The sequence below is a fragment of the Oryzias melastigma genome, linkage group LG10 (assembly GCF_002922805.2).
Source record: "Oryzias melastigma strain HK-1 linkage group LG10, ASM292280v2, whole genome shotgun sequence".
In the NCBI taxonomy this organism is placed as follows: Eukaryota; Metazoa; Chordata; class Actinopteri; order Beloniformes; family Adrianichthyidae; genus Oryzias; species Oryzias melastigma.
The window spans coordinates 9,397,530-9,419,094 of record NC_050521.1 but is presented as its reverse complement, the minus strand read 5'-3'; the positions used below and the strand labels follow the sequence as shown (position 1 = coordinate 9,419,094).

The following is a 21,565-nucleotide window of genomic DNA, read 5'->3' as shown; positions in this document are numbered from 1 at the left end:
CGGTATTTCAAAGTGCAAAGTCGTGGAATATGTACGCATTTTACTGAGCCGCCGTGATTAAAGTAGAAGCTGTTTACATCCGCGGTCTGGTGGTCGAGGCGTGGAAAGAGGCAGACGGTTGCAATAAACTCACTCCTGATTGGCGACAGTACTTCCTGTAGATTCATGACCCAGCTATGACTCAGACCAATCGCTGAAGATTGTTTGCAAATGGCGGTATCCGTTTCAGGAATTGACGGTGAAAGCGGCGGCCTACTTTCGCGAGGAGAGGAAGTAATGCATTTCCAATGGGGGACCTTATTGCTCGCTCAGTCCATTATTTTTACAGTCTATGATCACTGCCCGATCCCCTTTCCCTAACCACGCCCTAATCACGCGCATTGTAAAGGGAGGTGTGTCACTCTAATTACTTTCCCTGTGCAACAAGTGACACTGGAACTAAATTAGGAAAATAAAACAATAATAATAATAAAATATTATATAGTATACAATAAAATAAACCATATACAGTATATAAAATAATTGAAATATTACTTTTTTTAATAGTGCCAAAGTTAAAGTGCATTAAGTAATTTGCGCTAACTACTTGTAGAACAGGCGCCAATGTACTGCTTTGTACATATTCCATTGGTCACTCGGTCTAATGAGTTAATATTTCACCTCTTTGCAACAGAGAACCAAATAATTAAAATTCTTACCTCTCTAGTCTCTGTGTGGCTGGAACAAAACTTGCATCTTAAACCGCGAATGGACATTTCTCTCAGTCGCTGTTTGCAAAACGTTCCAGTACTTTCCCCTGCGACGTCTTCTTCTACTGGCTAAATGTAATGCGATATTATAGTTCCAATATAATTTTTATATATTTTACAAGACATGTACATTTATATTAGTAAGTTAAATCAGCCAAAAATGTTAGCATGTTGCTAAAATACAAGCTAAACTCTAAATTAGCCCAAACATTCCAGTGGATAACAAACTAACCAAAATGTTAACAAATTGCTAAAGTATTAGCCAAACTAATTAGAGGCCAAATTAGCCACACAAAAAAACTAACTCAATGTTCACTTACTAGCTGAACTCTTAAGTAGCCTAAAATTCCTCAGTAAACTAAATTAATCAAAAAAGTTAGCCTGTTGTAAAAATAGAAGTGTGAGGATTCGTGATCGCATCCTCCCTAACTTGAGGTGAAAGCTGACAATCGCTTCATTACTAGTTGTCTGTGACTACGCCACTAGATGTCCTGAAGCATTTCCCCTTAGAAACATCAAAGCCAAACAAATAGCTTATGCTCTGATACAACTCTTCTCAAGGGTTGGTATTCCATCTGAAATATTAACCGACAGGGGTACAAACTTTATGTCTGACACATTGATCAGTTTATCTCTGCTAATGCCACCGACTGGGACAAGTGGCTCCCGTATCTTCTAGTTGCCTACAGGGAGGTCCCACAAGCATCAACAGGTTTCTCACCTTTTGAGCTTCTCTACAGCAGACAAGTGAGAGGTCCACTGGACGTGCTGCAGAACTCCTGGGTTGGGTCTCAGGAAAAAGCAACCAGTGTTTTGACCCACATTCTCAAAATGAGGGACAAAATGGAGAAAACTGCAAAGCTGGTCAAAACCCACCTGGAGAAGGCCCAACGAGGACAGCAAACCTGGTATGATAAAGGAGCCAGGGTGAGGTCGTTCACCCCAGGTCAGCAAGTGTTTTTACTTCTCCCTACTGTCGAAAAATAAACTGTTGGCCAAATGGCAAGGTCCATTTACAGTTCTGAAGAAATTAAGTGCTACTACCTATGAGATCCACATGCCAGAAAGAAGAACCCCCAAACAGACATTTCACATTCAACAACCCTGGTGGAGCATCGCATTCGGCTGAAGGACAACACTCCTATTGGTAACAAAATGTACCGCATCCCACAAAAACTGTTACCTGTCTTAGAGGAGGAGATTGCTGTCATGTGGGAAATGGGTGTAATTGAGCCTTCGAACAGCGAATGGAGCCACCCTGTCGTGCTGGTGGTGAAGAAAGATGGAAGCATCAGATTCTGCATTGACTTCAGGAAGGTAAATGCCCAGTCCGAATTTGACGCTTATCCTCTTCCCAGACTGGATGACCTCATCGAGCGAGCTGGCCAAGCAAAGTTCATCACCACCCTGGACCTTTGTAAAGGCTACTGGCAAATGCCGTTGTCAGATGCTGCAAAGCCATTGACTGCCTTTAGAACTCCACAGGGGCTCTGGCAATTCACTAAAATGCCTTTTGGTCTACATAGCGCCCCTGCCACATTTCAACGGCTGATGAACCAGATCTTGGCAGGTATGGACACATACCCCGCTGCTTACCTGGATGACATTGTCATTTTCAGTGCGTCTTGGCAGGACCATTTGAGCCACCTAGCTGCTGTCCTAGGAAGAATCAAGGAAGCTGGTTTGACCATTAATCCAACAAAATGCACTATTGCCAAATCAGAGCTGCAGTACCTGGGGTACATCCTTGGTGGTGGAGAAATTAACCCTGTTCAAGACAAGGTGGAGGCTATTCGAATGAGAGAGAGACCAAAAACGCAGAAGCAGGTGAAATCCTTCTTGGGCATTGTAGGACGGTATAGAAGATTTATCCCAAGCTTTTCTGAGAGGGCTGCACCCCTGACAGACCTTACCAGCATCAAAAAGGCGAAGTTTGTGTGGGGGGAGGAACATGAAAGGGCTTTCCAAGATCTGAAAAAGGCCTTATGTGGTGAGCCTGTTCTGCAAAGCCCCAACTTTAATTTTTCTTTCACTGTTCAGACTGATGCTTCTAAACGAGGATTAGGTGCAGTTCTGCTCCAAGGTGACGGTGAAGAGAGGAAACCTGTGGCCTTCATCAGCAGAAAACTCTTTCCAAGAGAAACCAGGTACTCCACAGTGGAGCTGGAGTGCTTGGCCATCGAGTGGGCGATCGACACTTTGAAATACTACCTGCTTGGAAAAGAATTCAATCTGGAGACAGACCACCGAGCCCCCCAGTGGTTGGAAAGGATGAAAGATACCAACTCCAGGATTACCCAATGGTTCCTGTCTCTTCAGCCCTACTGATTCACTGTTCATTATCGGCTTGGGAAATCCAACACGGTGGCGGACTTCCTGTCTTGCAACTCTGTTGGCGAGTCTGCGGAGGGTGGAGAGAAGTGTGAAGATTCGTGATCGCATCCTCCCTAACTTGAAGTGAAAGCTGACCATATGACATTTTTGTTTTGTGTTCTCTCCATTAATTTCTCTGTTTTTGAGTGTCTACCAGAGGGGAGTGTTTCCATGAAGCGCCCATGAAGGCCTCCCTTGGACACCAGCTGTGATCCAGTTTGCCATCAATCAGCTTGGCCCGGAAGAACCATCAGCTGAAATGGAGAGGGGTGGATGTGGAGACCTTTTCTTTTGTTTTGTTCCTTATTGTTGGTTTGATCATGCATTTAGTTTCTTATTAGTTATTAGTTTTCCCAGTCACTTTATGGTTAGTTAAACATCTCATTATACCCATTGGTTTTACATTCACTGTTTACATTTGGTCAGGCCGTTGGCCCTACTTCTAAGTTTATGGTATGGTCTGAATGGTCTGAATTGTATATAAGTGGTGTTTTTGTGAAGTTTGGAGGATTGTTTTGGGGCTGCCATGTCACTTTGCCTGTGGTTGAAATAAAAAAAAAATAAATAAATAAATAAATAAATAAAAAGGATCAGAGCTCTGAAGATGCCTGTCTCCCTGTGGCTCTTGAGTCCACCAACAGCTTTCCATACATGCTGAGGGTCCACCTTTGGCCAACCTTCATAAGAAGCTAAACTCTAAATTTTTCAAAATGACCATTTTATTTTTCTTTAGCCAGAGAGCCGCTATGGAGAGATAAAAGAGCCACGTGTGGCTCTGGAGCCACAGGTTGCAGACCTCTAAAGCAACGGAGTGTAATGATTTCCAGAGAATCTAAAGATCCGAACAGAGAGGTGAACCCCGGAGGAAAGCCAACCTTCAGCCCTGGAGAAGATCTCCTCTGCTCTTTGGAGACGTAGCAGGAACCCTTCAACCCAAATAACTACACTTTCATGTTCAACAAAACCAGAGTCTGTGAAGGCAGGAACAAATTCTTTCTCAACTCAATTATTGATTTTGAAACTGTATTAAATGTTGTTTATCTTTTAAGTTACTTATTCATTTTGTTGAGCTCAATCTTCTCCCAAATTTAAGACGGGTAAAACACTTAGTGATATGATGGAAGTTTAAAGTTTATTGATTATTTATCATTGTTTGTTCAGTTGTTGTTGAAGCTGTTTGTGTGGTTTTTTTTTCTGAAATGTGTAAAATGTCTGCAGAAATAAACTGATTTAAAAAAAAGAATTTGCAGCAAAAAGACTATGTTCATCGTTTATTAACATATGGACTGTATATCCTCCAAATCAGTTTGGAGAATTCTTCCTGGGCTCAAAACTCAACTGCTGAGTTCTGAGGGCTCGCTCACGGTCCTTTGGGTCCCTGAAGGTGTTGAGAGCTGGCGCCACCTGCAGGGGAAACAGGAAGGAAAAAGAAAAGATCATCTGCTTTGCTGTATGTCTATGTTTTTATATCCGTCCCTACTAAATAAATAAGTTCAAACAGCTACTTTATTGACCATCTGTAAGAATTGTGTTGCATTAAATCAGGAGTGTCAAACTCAATCACACAAAGGGCCAAGACACACCTTAGGTCACGAACAGGATAAACATTTATTAAAAACTAAAACAACATTATTAAAACTTTAAAAAGATAACTTATTAAAATAACTACGCACTAGACATATAGCATTACCTGTGATAATGTGTTAATGCTGTGAGCTGAATTTGGCCACTGAAGATGCTGAAATTGATAGCCAGCTAAAATATTAGCTTAATGCCAAATTAGCCTAAAAAATGTAAAAAAAAAAACTAAATTAGCCAAAACAGCTAACATGTAGCTGAAATATTAGTTACACTCCAAAACAGCCTAAAAAAATCTTAGTAGATGCCAAAATAGTCCAAAAAGCTATCAGAATGACAATTTTAAAACTTTAAAACTGTAATTTTTTAACATAATGAATAATAAAAAGGTAGGAATATTATTCCAGAATAAATCAACTTAAACCTTAAATAACTTTCAATATTCTCCATAAAAATATATTTTGTCAAAATTATACAAGTTAAAAATAAGTGCAAGATAACATCGGGTCATTAATAACAATAAAATAAAATGATCTAATAATAAAATAAAATGATCCGGAGGGCCGGATCCGGCCCCCGGGCCTTGACTTTGACACATGTGCATTAAATCTAGTGGAGGACTGTAAAGTTTAAAAGATGTTGTCTTTGCATTTACATTCATCTAATCACAATTTATTATTACGGTTTTGGATTAGTATTATCAAAACTACTCAAGAAGTACTTATACAGGTAAAAGTATTTCATTGTTTTCGTAATTTCTATTTGATTTTGTCTGCATCTTGATAATCAGATAAAGTTGATCAACACTTGCTGTCCATGACATGTCAGCTGATTCAGAGCTGTGAACAGAGCATTTCTGTGGTCTGATTGGCTGGAGATAAAGCCAATCACATTTATAGTCAGAGAAACATCAACAAGGAAAGACAGTTATCTACTTTCTGTACGAATGAACATGCAGTTGGTGTGAGTTAAGTGACTCATCATACATAACCACAGCTACTGCTTCTTTGTTGCTTTCAGTGGAGCCACATGAGAATAACTACATCTGCAGCCCTTCAGCGTTCAGTGGAACTGGCTTGGCAGCACTTTCTGTTTGAGGACTGAGTGTCTGTGTGGTTGCATGTGTGCTGTACCTGTGCAAATTCAGGCAGCTTGACAGGCTGTTTAATGGTCGGCAGCGATCTGCTCTTCCTCAACAAGACGGTTCTAGTTTCTGCTGGAACAAGAGGTTTGACCTAAAAAGAACCAAACGCACGAGTTCATCAAGTGACAGGACCTTAAATGTAGCAGAGTGGTTTCTGGCAGGTGAGGGAGAACTGATGGGTTATATTGAAGAAGCCTGAACTTTGGTGGAAGAGTTTTTCTAACTTTGAAATAAATCCAAATCGGAGGAGTTTTAGTGAATTAATTGAGAAAAACCAACCATGTGGTTGATTGAACTTCTTACCCTCTTTTCAGGTTTTCTGGGTCTGCTCAGCTGCTTCTCCAGCCAGAGGTGGCCATAAGTGTGAGAGAGGATATCTGCCATATTGTTGGACTGCCTGAAGACAGTGATTGGTCATCAGTCAGTCTGGATGGATCAGTGATGGACTGTGCTTCTTACCTTTGTTTTACTCCAAACTTAATGTCAGGCGCTGAGCGTCCTGAAGCCTCGCGCTTGTCTTGAGATGAGCTCCGTCTCTGGATGGGGGCTTTGGCCCTCTGGGCTCGGTACTGACTCATCTCTTTGGATGTCACCACGCCGGCTCTCACGGCATCCCGGTTCAGAGACACAAAGTTTTTATTTTGAAAGCTCCGGATCTCCTTGGGACTGGGTTGCACCCCCCAGTTGGACAGAACTAAAAACAGACATGGAAGTAGTAAAGCACAGCAAAGCAGATCGGAACCGGGGAAGCGGAACTTTGGTCCAACAACCCTATGGTGTCACTGCTTTCAGCACTGGACAGGGAGACAGGAAGTGCTGTGGTCGGTGAGACCGAATCTCAGCCCTGTAAAGGTAAAGATGTACGAAAACAAGGCTTCAGCAGTGTTTGGGTTGGTGCAGTGAGAACATGCTAACAGTAAATGTGTGTTTTGAGGATTGTGTGATGTCAGTGTGTAAATGTGCTGAGCTTTGTTTTGTGGGTGGCTTCCAGGCATATGGGCCTTCAGTGTATAGGAAGTTCTCCTGAGCAGAACATCAGCATCTCAGAGCCTAGTCCATTTCAATGAGGTTCTCCAGAACCAGCGTTTCTGCTGTAGATTCGGGCGAGGCTTACCTTCAGCCACACTTCCATTACTGAAAGTCCTGATTCCAAGTGGGACGTCTGGTTCAGGTAAAACCAGCCCTCTGGAACAGACTTCTCCCAGGGGGGGCTGCACACAAAGGGTTTGGGGGGAATTACAATTAAGTCTCCTTGTGCCAATTTTTTTTTTTTTATTAAAAAAATTCCCAGTAGTGTTTTAATTCTGATTATGAAGTTTTCAATCAAAATCCCACAACCTAAATGTCTTAAAAAACAAATTTTCCTGTTGATCTGAAGCCTCTGTTTCCAAAATCTCTTCTGAGGGGGCGTGGCTTTTGGAGCTGAGAGACTCCGCCCCTGATCTCTCCCTGTCTCATTTGACTGCAGTCAATGTGAAGATACAATCTTCTCTTCTCCAGAACCTGAACTAGACACTAGGAACAGATGAGGGTTTAGTGCATGTGCAGCAGAGCTGTTGATGGAAAGAAGATCATTCATTCAATCAGAGTCTGATACCTGAGATCATCTTAAATGACACAGTAGGACTCCTGGAGGACAAAGAGCGGTTCTGTCACTGAAACATCCTTAAGTTAGTCTGAACAAAGTCATGTGACTCACCTTGATGAGCAGTGGGTTGGTCAGCATGGACTTCCTGACCACGCCCAGCCTCGGCGATGACATGCTCTTTCGAAAAGCTGACGATGAAGAGTGATGAAGACCAGGAGTTTTACTGAACAGAGTCTGGTCACAGTTGCTGATACTCGGGCTTCAGGCGGGTTTCTGGGGTCAGAGGGAAACTCACGTGAACCCGTGAGGACGTTTTCAGGTTTCACATCATGGTTTTTGCTTTTATTCATTATTCATTCCAAACACCACCCATTCTTCCTGGGGTTTAGGCATAAATGCAAACCGTCCACATTCTGAAATGTCTCCAGCAGCTCACACATACTCGTGCACGTTCACACACGTGCATGGACGTACAGTTAAAGGAAAATCTTGGGAAAAGGTTGAGTAATCACCTACCCTTTGGATCAGCCATTGACTGGAACAGCTTTTGTTTCATTTTATGTTTACCGGGTAAATTTTTGATGAGTTATCAGCCCTATCTACCTCTCATCTACGCTTACTAACATTACAGAGTCTACTAACATCGTACATTACAGAGTCTTCTGGGAAAGGAGACTGCTTTGTTAATTTTTGAAAAAAATAAAAAGCATTTTTTATGTTTTGGATTTTCCCCACTGTTTCATTCTGATTGTGGTGATTTTGAGCATTTTTTTACATTCTAACACTTTTAAAGGCTTCCTTAAACACTTTTTGCTCTGTTTCTTCAATAAACAGCTCAGACTTACTGCATTCACACTTGCATAATTTCAGTTTTGTCATTTTTATGCTCATTTTTGTGTTCCTTTGTTTAGGCACCAGAGAGTTTGTGTGGTTTGCTCCGTCTCAGCTGCTACATGGGGGGAGTTTTTAGGCTAATTTGGCTCTTTGGTCATATTTCAGCAACATGCTAACTGTTTTGGCTAATTTAAGATTTTTTGAAATTTTTTTAGGTTAATATGCCACAGGCAAGCTGTTTTGGCTGATTTAGGTTTTTTTTTCTTTTAGTTTTTCGGGCTAATTTAGAGCTTAGCTAATATTTTAGCTTAATGCTAGCTGTTTTGGCTAAATCACACATTTTACTAGTATTTTTTAGGGTTGTTTGGCATTTAGCTTATATTTTAGCTGCATGCTCGCTGTTTTGGCTAATTTAGAATTTGTTTTCAGTTTTTATGCTAATTTGGCATTTTGCTAATATTTCAGCTAGCTATCGGCTTCAGTGTTTTCAGCTATTAACTTCAGCCTTTTTTTAGCCATTAGCTCCAGCAGTTTTCGATATCAATTTTAGCATCTTCAGGTATTAGCACTAGCATCTTCAGTGGCCACATTCATCTTTCACACAAGCATTATTGCAGGTAATATTAAATTTCAAGTTTTTAAAATGTCTTAGTATTATTTTTTTATGAAGATTACAGAAATTAATTATTTAAAATGTGTCTATGTGTGGCTTTCTGGAAAACCATAAATATTTATGTTTAGCAGGCTGTGATTTTTACACTTTTTCTGTTAGCCTACAAATCGACCCCGGCCCCACATCAGAGAAGAAAACAGATATGTGGCCCTCACAAGAAAAGGTTTGAGGACCCCTGCTCTAGAGTGAGCAGGAAGCAGCACCAAACAGCTTCACTTCTGCTGAAGCGTGGACACTAAAGTCAAGAGGAAAACTGATGTAAACAATGATGTTAGCAGAGAGGACTACAGCAGGAAGCAGTAAGACTTCTCTGGACACTGCAGCAGAAGTGGGTCACTGTTTCCTCAGGAAGAACAACAACACTTTATTTTGGTTTTATATTTGAAATATGTCTTTTTTTTTCAGATAAAAATTTCTGTTGTATGAGAGAAGATGAGAATTGTTACAGGAGATACTACAGAACCAATGTGTTCAGGTGTAAGTAAAATGCAGATTGAAAACAAAATTAAAACTTTATAACTTTGGGTTAAAGAACTTCACCAGATTAAACAAATTAACATGAAAAAAATAGAAATAAAAAACACCTCACCTCAATGTCTCAACGGCGTCTGCTGTTGTTATGGTAACAAGCCATTGAACTTTGGCAAGTGTCCACGTCTACGGAAGCCGGCTTCAGCCAAACATCAGAGGACGTTGGTGTGACCAGAAATATTCCCCAAGGAGTCAAATAATTAAATTAAATTAAATTAAATTAAATTAAATTAAATTAAATCAAATTAAATTAAATTAAATTAAATTAAATTAAATTAAATTAAATTAAATTAAATTAAATTAAATTAAATTAAATTAATATTCTCAGTCCTCCGGCCTGGTGAGGGCGCTGTCAACACATTGGACGCTGAGTGAAGTTCAGAGGTGACGCAGACAAGCTTTGAAGTTCTTTGCCCGCGAAACGATCTGTAGGAAAAGAAGAAGAACGGGAGCGAAGCGGCTGCAGTACTGAGCAGAACCGAACCGAGGAAGAAGTGGAACAGCTTTTGGGTCGGCCATGGTGCAGGAGTTTCACGTGCTCAGGTGTTTCAGCTGTCAGAGCTTCCAGGTGCAACAGGTAACTTCTACTGCAGGTCAACGCGAACGCTAAAAACGGGGAAAATGGCTAAATGTCCCGGCAAAGAAACAGTTTAGATGTGGTAAAATTAAAAAATCTGCAAATTTAAAAGCTACTACAACCTGTATCCTATTTGAAAAATACCGGTATACTCTGTAAGGCATCTGGCTTTACCTTATGCTTAATTTTGTGATTTATTCACTTGTTTTCTCTTTTACCATGTATTGCTCTTTTTTGTTGGCCTTCTTGTTCTTTTTTCACCACCTTTTCTTTCTGTTTATCATGTATAGATCTTAAGTTTGGTCAAAGTTTATTTAAAAGAAAACTAATGATAAAAAAAGTAGTTTAGATGTGGTAAAATACTCGATAAAGCTCCATAGGAAGTATAAGGAGTTAAATTTGTTATTTTTCTGTTTTTTTAAATGATAAACTTTGCCGTCCATTGAGATCCACTCCAGTAAAAACAACGTTTTTGGTGTTTTTGCGTTATATGGTAGAAGGATGCTGAGTCTATTCAATTCAATTCAATTCAATTTTATTTATATAGCCCAATATCACAAATTCAATTTGCCTCATTGGGCTTCATGCCTGTAGTTTTTACAGATGCACAGATGGAGTCATAAAATATGCACAATAGGTAAAAACTAAACAGACTATAAAGAACGGTCATCCCTGTCCTTAGACCCTCCCTCGCGGTAAGGAAAAACTCCTAAAAAAAACCTGAGTCAGGAAAAAAGAAGAAACCTTAGGGATTCCCACATGAGGGAGAGATCCCATCCCAGGACGGACAGGCGATACCAGAACGGTTAAAGAAAAGTTAGCTGCTAAAACTGCATATATGAGTAGAGTTCATTCATATAGAGCTGAGGGACGAGTGATGATTAAGTCCATAGTCCAGATGAAGCAGAACTGCAGTCCACGACCAGGAGCAGGAGGACAGACGACCCACCAGGAATCACTCCCACTCAGAGATGCAGGATGGTGTCGGGGCTTCATCCAGAAGCCCCGACTAGAGTCTAGAGCTGCAGGAAAGAGGTCTAGAGGAAGACCAAAGAGGAGGTTTATGGATGCAGTGAATGAAGACATGAAGGTGGCTGGTGTTAGAGTGGAGGATGCTGAAGACAGGCTTAGATGGAGGAAACTGATTCGCTGTGGCGACCCCTGAAGGGAAAAGCCGAAAGGAAAAGAAAAAGTGTTTTAACGTGCTCTTCTAGCATTTTTCTCATGATGCAGTGATGAGGATCTCTGTCGTCCTGGACGACCTCTACCAGAGAAAAGCTGCTACCCTACTGAGATATCGGTAGAGGTGCCTCAGCCATCTTTTGAATACTTACTGGTTGCCTCTCTGGGAAGGTTCTGTAGATGTCCCACCAGGAGAAGGCCCCGGGGAAGGACTGTGTCAATGTTTCCACTACCAGAACTGGATGACGTTTCTGTGGAGAAGAAAGGCTGCTGCTCTCGTGACTCTGCTCAGAAAATGCAACGGCTTTATAATCTAAAAAAGTCTAACTGAGTTGATTAATATTTTTGTCATATCCAAACCTTTGTTTTAGGAAATCTTCTGCTAAGTAGAAAAAGCACAAAACAAACATGCTTTTCAGTTGGTTAATGTTATGATGCAGGTATCTAAAAAGAGAAAGATTTACAGAAGTTTTTCCTGATCTCTTCCAATCTGACTGTCTGTGATGATTTGTGTTTGTGTGTCTTCCAGGTGAAGAAGGTGAAGAAGTGGCTCTGTAAACTGTGTGGACAGAAGCAGTCCCTGCTGAAGGTCTGAATCTTTTTCTGTGAGAGCGCATCTGTTTGATGTTTGCTGAGCCTCTCTAGAGCTGCAGCAGATTCTGTAGGACTCCATCCTGAGCTGCAGCCAAAGATACATTGTGTATCTCTTAAAACACATGTCAAAGTAAAGGCCTGGGGGCCGAATCCGGCCCTCCGGGTAATTCTATCTGACCCTTCAGAAAGTTTTATTTTATTAATGACACAATGTTATCTTGTCCTTATTTTTAACTTGTATAATTTTGACAACATATAATTTTATGGAGAGTAAAATATTGAAAGTTATTTATGGTTTAAGTTGATTTATTTTGGAATAATATTCCTGCCTTTTTATTATTCATAATTATGTTAAAAAGTTACAGTTTTAAAGTTTTAAAAATTGGCATTATGCTATTTTTTGGACTCTTTTCGGATTTACTGAGATTTTTTAGGTTATTTTGGAGTTTAGCTAATATTTCAGCTACATGCTAGCACTTTTGGCTAACCTAAGTTTTTTTTTGTTTTTTTGTTGTTTTTCATGCTAATTTGACATTTAGCTAATATTTTAGCTGGCTATCAGCTTCAGCATTTTCAGCTATGATCTTCAGTAATTTTAGCTATCAGCTTCAGTGTTTTTAGCTATCAATTTCAGCATCTTCAGCAGCCAAATTCAGTTTACAGCATTCACACTAGCATTATCACAGGTAATGCTATATATCTAGTTCATAATTATGTTAAAAAGTTAAGGTTTTAAAGTTTTAAGAATTTAGTTTTAGAGTGTTCAATAAATGTTTATCCTTTTGGCCCGCGACCTAAGGTGTGTTTTGGATTGTGGCCCCTCGTGCGATTGAGTTTGACACCCCTGACTTACAACACATCTGACCTGAGGTCATTTTAATTGACAGGAGTTTGGGCGAGGATCTGGCGCTGACTGCCGTCGGCACGTTCAGAAGCTAAACGCCATGAGAGGAGCCATGATGGAGGAAGAACACTCCACCTGGGCATCACGGTAACCAGCTCCAAGTTTCCCCTTTCAGTTGGCCAGGTTTAACTTTTCAGCCCTGGTGGGTGGAGTCTGTGTTGATTCGTTTATGTTCTTTGACAAACGACGTGAAACTTGAGAAGCTGAATCTCCTCACCTCTTATTGTTAACCTACCCAAACCTATTGGAGCAAAAAAGGAAGGGAGGAGAAAGAGAACATTCATAAACTATGACAGAAATTCCACACACACTTGGACAAAATTGTTAGAACCCTTCAGTTAATAAAAGATAAGCTCACAATGGTCACAGAAATGACTCAAATCTGACAGAGTAATAATAAATAAGAATTTTATAAAATGTAATCAATGAAAATCAAACATTACTTTTCAACCACGTTTTAAAAGAATTATTGATAAAAATAAAATCATAAAATCACAAAAATTATGGTACCTCTATCTTAATATTTTGTTGCAAAACCCTTTGAGGCATTCACTGTAATCAAAGGGTTCCTGTAACTGTCAATGAGACTTCTGCACCTGTTGACGGTTATTTTGACTCACTGTTTCAGCTCCTTCCAAAGATCCTCAAAATGATTTATAGGTTCATAAAAGTTCAGTTTAGAGCCGTCTGGTGTTTTCCTCTGAGTCTTTCATGGGTGTTTTCAGCTGTGTTATGGGTCATTGGTCTGTTGTATACCCATGACCTGTAACTGAGACCAAGCTTTCTGACACAGGCCAGCACATTTCCCTCCAGAATCTCTGGACAGTCATTCACAATTCATTGTGCCATGCACAGATTCAAGATGCAGCAAAGCAGCCCCAGAACACGATAGAAACTCCTCCATGTTTCCCAGTAGGGACCGCGCTCTTTTCTTGATATGCTTCATTTATCCATCTGTGACCATAGAGCTGATGTGCCTTTCCAAAAAGTTAGATTTTTGTCCATAGGACATTCTCCCGTTAGCTTTGTGGCTGTCAACATGTAGTTTGACTAACTAACAACAAGAAGGTTACAAAATGACACCAAGGGACAGGAGCTGTGCAGCTCTGGGAAACTTAAGCCTGAGTTTATAAATACCTGCTTTTTTCTGAAAGGGCTCAGTTGGAGGAGGAGGAGGAGGAGAATGAGGAGGTGGCAGAGGAGGTGAGATGTGTGTGTTTCTAGCAGGATCCAGAAACGAGCTCTTTCTCACTTCCAGTTTGGCTGGCTGCAGGTGATCCTGGGTAGTCGCTGGAGCAAGTACCTGAGCACAGCTGAAGAGGCGGAGCCAGAGTCACCACCGCAGGAGGAGGCGGGCTCTGAGGCTAGAACGCAGCTCTGCAGCAGCAGGTACAGCTGGGTCTGTCCTCACTCGAGAAATGTTCTGTTTCTCGAAACTCACTTTGAAGGTCACGTTCAAACAGAAAAGTCAAAGTTCAGCTGAACTTCTCCCACTTCAGTCCCTTCATGTTAGGACATCTGATCCCTTTTGAGTGACAAAGATAGAAGAAGGTCTCAAAATCTAGAAGGCCGTGATCACGAGTCTCTCCTTCTCCTAACAGGAAGAGGAGGAGAACAGACGAGCTTCCACACCTAGGAGACAGAGACTCGCAGGTGAGATGCAGAGCTCTGTCACAGAGCTCAGATTCATGCTGAGCTCAGCAATTATTGCAGTCCTATAGGATTCCACACACTTTTTAATGACTCAGGAAGTGGCGTTCTTTGGTGGTATACATGATGGATCTCTAATAACTGCCAGAGATTATTCCTATTGCCTTTATCTGAAAAATAAAAATTTAAGTTAAGGATATTTTTGCATCTGTTTCCCCAAAATTTCAGTACAGTAATTTAGATATGGAACAAACAGGGAGTTACAGTTTATACAGTCCTTTGTTATCCAGAACTGACTGAACCTTAAGTAAACGGAAGTTATTTTTGGTATTTTTGTTTCGATATTATTGATGTGGGATTTCCAAGTAAAACTATCATCAGTTGTCACACCTAGAATTGTAACTTACACAAATTTCAAATGAAACATTCAAAATTGTGTGTCTAATACCAAACATTAAAGAGTTTTTTTTTGCATTTTAGTAATTACTTATTTACATCAAACCATTGTGTCATTAATTTCTGCTCTGCTTGAACCACCACATCCATATATTCTTAATTATTCCCACATAAAGTGTTGTGTTGTCTTCAAATACATTTTAACCTTTTGAATGCACTGACAGTCTTATATACAGATTGAAGAACTTAGTTATACTGCAAAGATTTAATTTAGTGTAGTCTAATAACATGTTGCCCATTGAAGAGCTTTCCCTCTAATACCACATTTGAGTTTCAGATAAATATTCTGGTTTATTGTGTCAAATAGTGTTGCCACAAATGATTACTTTAATAGTCGACTAATCGTAAAAATCGTAAAAAATAATCGGTGATTAGTCAACTAATCAGGTCATGCGCAAACTGGATGTGAAGCACACATCTTAACCATCAATAGCTTTAAACTAACAAAAAACTACATATATAGCATTACAATAATGTTAGTGTGAATACTGTAAGATGAATTTGGCCACTGAAGATGCTAGTGCTGATACCTGAAGATGCTGAAATTGATAGCTAAAAACACTGAAGCTGATAGCCAGCTAAAATATTAGTTAAATGCCAAATTAGCCTAAAAAGCTAAAAGAAAAAAGCCTAAATTAGCCAAAACACCTTACATACGTCAAAAATGTTAGCTAAACTCCAAAATAGCCTAAAAAAGCCTAAATTAACCAAAATAGCTTCCATGTACCTGAAATATTATCTAAACTTAAAAATAGGTTAGACCTTAATAAATGCCAAAGTAGTCAAAAAACTAACAGAATGATATAACTGTCAATTTTACTGCACTCTGACTCCATATTATATAAAGTAACGACTAATCGACTATTAAATTAGTCATCGACTATTTTATAGTCGATTAGTCAACTAATCATGGCAGCTCTAGAGTCAAATGCTTTTTTTTTTTTTTTTTTAGGTCAGTGTTTTTTTTTTTTGTTAAACTCTCATCTCATGTAAAAGTTTTCCCTTCAGTATTAAGAGTGAGATTAGACTGCAGAAGATGCGTTTTGTACTCGGGGAACATTGAAAGAGTGACACAGTTGTCTGTTCAGGTTCTGGTGTTTCCTTTCATGCATTTTTCATGACTGTGTTCTTCACCTGCAGCTGATTGGTCCAACAGTGAGACGTTCTGCTGATGAAGCTCACTTTCATCTCAGCCCCTCTACCTTGGACTGCTCTCTCAGTTCTAACTCCAAAATGCAAGAGGAGGAGCCTCCTGTTTGTGGGAGGAGTCAAACTTCCAACAAGCCCCGCCCAGGAGTAATTGTTTCCTCCCTGTTTGAAACTGATGAAGACTTCAGCGTCGACTTCTAGCAGCTTCTAAGAGCCGTCTGTGGATCAGGTGTGCTGCAGGTGGAGGTGTTGCTGTGGAAACAGGTGATTTAAAAATAACTGAATTTTGATTAGTGGAGCTGCTAAAGTAGTCACTGTTTCAAAAGGATTGTTTTGTTTCTCCAAAGTAGCCTGCTGTGCACATGGTAGTACAGGTGTGTTCAGACTCCGCCCACTCAGATTCATTAATGTTTTTATTGTTCGGAAACAGATTAATAAAAGACAGAAACAGATCAAAGAGTCGGTTAACAGTTGAACAGATAGAAACTGGTTAAATGAAGCAGCTGGTGTCATCACTGTGGTGGGCGGGGCTGCTTGGCGTACTGGATGGCGTCCAGAGCCGCTCCGATGTCAAAGTTTTTGGCCTGTAGGAGTCGAGTGAGCCAGCCCGCCTCATCGGTGAAGCCCATTGACAGCATCTGGGCCAGAGACTCCACCAAGCGGGGATCAGCCTCTGAATGGGGGGCAGAAGGAGGAGCTTAAAGGGGGGGCAACACTCATCAAATGATACTCGTGAGAACTAGACTCACCTTGAGGCAGGTGGGGGTACAGCGCTGCCTCCCGCAGACCTGTTGGCCCCTGCTGCCCTCCCGACGGGGGCCCCTGCTGTCCTCCTGAGGGGGGGCCCTGCTGTCCTCCCGACGGGGGCCCCTGCTGCCCTCCTGAGGGGGGCCCCTGCTGCCCTCCTGAGGGGGGCCCCTGCTGTCCTCCTGACGGCAGCTCACACTTGTGGTTCTTGGGCTCCAAGGACTGCAGCTCCCCCGTGGACGGGTCCACCTCTTTGGAGCTCAGGTGAGTCCACTCTTCATCAGAATCCCGGCTTGCCTGTGTGTTTTTACGAAGAGGAGAGTCAGTTGTTGATCACATTTATTAACACATTACACCAGGGGTGTCAAACTCAATCACACAAGAGGCCAAAATCCAAAACACGCCTTAGGTCGAGCGCCGAACAGGATAAACATTTATAGAACACTCTAAAATTAAAATCCTAAAACTTAAAAAATATATATTTAACATGATTATGAACTACATATATTGCATTACCTGCAATACTGCTAGTGTGAATGCTGTAAGCTGAATTTGGCTGCTGAAGATGCTGAAATTGATAGCTAAAATATTATCTAAATGCCAAATTAGCTTAAAAAAAACTAAGGTTAGCCAAACCAGCTAGTGTGAAAATACTTCCCTAACTCCAAAACAGCCTAAAAAACAAAGACTAAATTAGTCAAAACCGCTAACATATAGCTGAAATATTAGCTAAACTCCAAAATAACCTAAAAAAATGTTAGTTAATTCCAAAATCGCCAATAAAAGCTAGCAGAATGCCATTTTTTTTAAAACTTTGAAACTGTAACTTTAACATAATTATGAATAATAGACAAGACAGGAATATTATTCCAGAATAAATCAACTTAAATCTCAAATAGCTTTCAATATTTTACTCTCCATAAAAATATATTTTGTCACAATTATACAAGTTAAAAATAGCACAAGATAACATCAGACCGTTAATAACAATAAAATAAAATGATCTGGAGGGCCGGATCCGGCCCCTTTGCCATGCATGAGACTGACCTTTGACCTCTCAGCAGATGCAGACCCCCCTTCGCTCACTTCCATCTCCACATTGTCATCTCCCCCTCCAGCCTGAGTGGGTGGGGTCACCTTTGACCTCTGACCTTCATGCTCAACATCAATGTCCACGTCGATTCCTGCATGGAAATCCTGATATCACTTCCTGTCCATCCCCCAAACAACAACTCCACTATGTACACTCACCCAGTGGGCTCAACATGGCGGCCACCCCCTCTCCGATGTTCTTCAGGAAGTCCACACTAGCCTGGGAAGCTGCAGAGGTCAGAGGTTAAAGTGGGCCTGTGAATGCTCCGGGCACAAATGGGTTCTGAGTTTCTCTCACCTGAAGGCTCTCCACTGTTGCCAGAAGAAGGTGCTGACGGCCCGGGCTGCTGCTCCTGCTGCTGCGCTGCGTTTGGGTTCTGGTTCCACATGCAGTGTCTCATTCTCTTCATCCACTTTCCACGAGGAAACCACTGCAGACAGATGGTTTCTGGTTCTTTCAGAAGTTCTTTCTTTCCTGCTTGATGTCTAGTCATAACTGGACTTAGTGTAAGGAACAGTCACCTGTAGAGTAACTCACCTGCAGGGGGTGCCAGATGGGCAGCAAAGCGTGCTCCGTGTGCTTCCCTTGAGCCTGGCAGGTGGAGCACAGGTCGTAGTCGGGACACACCGAGCACTTAAACCGCATTCCCACGACCGGGCCTTCACAGCCATCACAGGTGACGTTAGGGTGCAGGGCGGGGGGCGGGCCATGAGGCGGAGCATGAGGGCCGCCATGAGGTGGTGGGGGTCCAAACATGAAAGGGGGGAGTGCATGCAGTGGGAAGTCACGGCGGTGCTCCTTCTTCTCTGTGAGAGTTCAGGAAAAAAATCAGCGGCTGTAGAGGAGGCTCTAACCGACAGGAGGTGATGGATTTACCTTTGATGAAGAGGCGGAAGGTGGAGTCCTTCATGCAGCCCAGACCCATCATCAGCTCATCATCAGAGGAGAAGGCCACCAGATCTCCATCTTCATCTGAAAAATAAACCACCATTTAACCCTTTAATACCAGAGTTCCAGTGTTTGTTCTTTGATCTATTGTAACTTGTCCACCGTTAACGGGATAATTACAGTAGATTGTAAGGAGAGCCGCTTTTCTCCTTACAATCTACTGGAATTATCGTGTTAACGGTTGACAAATTACAGTAAGTTAAAGATTTTGTTTAAGTGTCAGCGGTGACGCCTCAGCTGTTAAAGGGTTAATATGCCATCTGACCCAGGACAAACATATAGGAAGCTCCACCCTTCGATATCAGGTCCCTCCTACTCTGCTGTCTGCTGGTGGAAATAAACTTTGATCTTCCTGAACTTCAACAAAATCCCATTACCGGAAGTCTAATGGAAAGGTAATAGAGGTCCAGGATTGGGGGTGTGGCTACCTGTGTCACGTGACAGCAGTATCTTTAAGTTTGCACAGTGATGTCTGTCAGAGTTGTCAAACGTAATCGCACAAGCAGCCAAAATCCAAAACACACCGTAAGTCATGGGCCGAACAGGATAAACATTTATTAAAAACACCAAAACTAAATTTTTAAAAACGTAACTTTTTAACATAATTATGAATTAGATATATAGCATTACCTGTGATAATGCTTGTATAAATACTGTAAGCTAAATTTGGCCGCTAAAAATGATAGCCAGGTAATATATTAAATGCCAAATTAGCCAAAAAACTACTAGCATGTACTACATGATGTAGCTGAAAAATAGCTAAACTGCAAAATAGCCTAAAAAAATCCAAAATTAGTCTGAAATAGCTAGATAGTTAGCTGAAATATTAGCTAATCTCCATAACAGCCTGAAAAATCTTAGTAAATACCTAAACAGTCAAAAAGCAAGCAGAATGACATTTTTTTAAACTGTAACTTTTAAACATAATTATGAATAATATAAATGCAGCAATATTATTCCAGAATAAATCAACATAAACCTTAAATTATTTTCAATATTTTACTCTAAATAAAATATATTTTGTCAAAATTATACAAGTTAGAAATAAGTACAAGATAACATCAGGCCATTAAAATAAAATGACCTGAAAGGCCGGATCCGGCCCCCGGGCCTTGACTTTGACACGTGATCTATCTATGTAAATAAAAGTCCGAGTGGACTGATTGTGTTTGTACAGAATCAAATGTCTACAATCCTACAAACAATCTCTGGTTAGTCTTGTGTGATGTGACTGCTATAGCTATCAATGAGGTCATGAGTAGTTCGGTTCCAAACACATGAAGGTGGTGGTACCGATCAGGCCCAGCGGGTCGTCCCGTGCGGCTCACCTTTGTAAAAGAGGCTGAAGGAGGAGTTCTTCAGGTTGGAGAAGACCGCCGCGGTCTTCTTGCTCAGGTATTCGAAGCTGCAGGACACGTCCTGGTCCACCGGGAACCGGCGGATCTCCTTCACCTGCTCGTCCTTCCCCAAAAGATAAGCCTTCACCGTCACAGACATGCTGCTGCCGCGGACTAGTTCTGACACCGGGAACCGAACCGAAACACGGGCGATAAACCGTCACTTGGACTGTCCAGAAAAATCCCAGAGTTTGTGACGCAGCGATAAATTTCAGCCTCTTTTATGTTTACTTCCGCGGCTGACGTAATTTTTGTCAACATTAGCGCGGCCGCAGATTGGTCCGTGCGAAAGGATCAGCGGGTGCCGAAGAACCAATCAGACTCCAGCCTGCGTGTCACATGACCAGGATCCCCGCAGACATCGCGGTGTCATGGTGAGAAAGCATGAAAACACGGAAGCGATGAGTCGCCTCCAGATCCAAAACAATAGTGTCATTTGAGGATGAATGTTCTCATGGATCCTTCTAGAAACACATCTTTAAACAGATTACGCAGTACTTACCTGTTTCCGTCACATTTTGAGGTAATGGAAGTCCAGTAAAGATGGAAATTAAGAAGTCATTTTGTATAAATGTTTGGTGAAATTTAATTTAAGCACCTTTATTCATCTTAAAATAGTTCAACTTCAGTCAGTAGTTTTCTACTATTGTAAATAAAAATATTTAGTTCATAATAAACAGTTTGTTCATTTATTGTTTCTCAGCCATTCAGATATTGTTTTTTTTTACATTCTTGAACAAAAAAAAAAGGAAAAAAAGTAAAAAATGTTAGTTTGTAGGCAAAGCAAACATTTTACAGGACAATAATGTTCTAAATCAGGCAACCTTTAACTCTAAAAGAACCCTCTGTTTTTGTGAAGGATTTATTTATAGATGTGGCTTTTGAATATTAACAATAACTGACATATATATATATTTTTATTATATGACTTTTTACAGCAGCACATAAACGTCCCTTTCAAAATAAAATACACCGTGTCAAATAAGATCCTCCTGCTTCCGTGGATTTAAATTACAAACACTAGAAAGCTGAGACAAACGTGACATTTTTTTCACTTTTACTCCTTTTCTCATTTTACTATCTAATACAAACATGACAATAGTGGTTCAGAATCCAATTTATATAGATTATATAAATGCAATTAGATTTACCTCTGAAAAGAAGCTAGACCCTGGACACAAAATCTTTAACATACATAGAACATAAACACCAAGTGTTAAAGGGTTAATTAGGGGATCTCCCGATAGTCCTTCCACATTTTTTCTTCTTTTCTTCACATTGTCATGATTAATCCTCCAACTTTTACATGGTAATTTGCATGCTTTGTTTAGTTGTGTGTTGTTGTGTGTTTGTGCTCACTGAGCTCATGCACGCCTTTGTGATGATGTCACTCATCTT

General features: G+C 40.8%; 3 protein-coding genes across 3 annotated transcripts; 1 reads left to right on the top strand and 2 right to left on the bottom strand.

The window, feature by feature from the left end:
* Positions 1-4,378: 4,378 nt before the first annotated feature.
* Positions 4,379-9,660, bottom strand: cfap77 (cilia and flagella associated protein 77). Its single transcript, XM_024264602.2, has 7 exons — positions 9,529-9,660; positions 7,544-7,705; positions 6,959-7,055; positions 6,304-6,538; positions 6,148-6,241; positions 5,834-5,935; positions 4,379-4,526 (listed from the first exon to the last, which is right to left on the bottom strand). Exons 2-7 carry the CDS (start codon positions 7,604-7,606, stop codon positions 4,425-4,427), a joined length of 693 nt encoding a protein of 230 aa, XP_024120370.1. The 5' UTR covers positions 7,607-7,705; positions 9,529-9,660; the 3' UTR covers positions 4,379-4,424.
* Positions 9,661-9,782: 122 nt separating this feature from the next.
* LOC112141469 (MRN complex interacting protein) lies at positions 9,783-16,434 on the top strand. Its single transcript, XM_024264603.2, has 7 exons — positions 9,783-10,047; positions 11,759-11,818; positions 12,711-12,814; positions 13,882-13,930; positions 14,001-14,116; positions 14,329-14,380; positions 15,974-16,434. Exons 1-7 carry the CDS (start codon positions 9,988-9,990, stop codon positions 16,181-16,183), a joined length of 651 nt encoding a protein of 216 aa, XP_024120371.1. The 5' UTR covers positions 9,783-9,987; the 3' UTR covers positions 16,184-16,434.
* LOC112141467 (sequestosome-1) lies at positions 16,378-20,422 on the bottom strand. Its single transcript, XM_024264600.2, has 8 exons — positions 20,099-20,422; positions 18,699-18,794; positions 18,360-18,628; positions 18,120-18,252; positions 17,981-18,049; positions 17,777-17,913; positions 16,732-17,026; positions 16,378-16,655 (listed from the first exon to the last, which is right to left on the bottom strand). The coding sequence occupies exons 1-8, from the start codon at positions 20,265-20,267 to the stop codon at positions 16,495-16,497; spliced, it is 1,329 nt and encodes a 442-aa protein (XP_024120368.1). The 5' UTR covers positions 20,268-20,422; the 3' UTR covers positions 16,378-16,494.
* Positions 20,423-21,565: the final 1,143 nt, after the last annotated feature.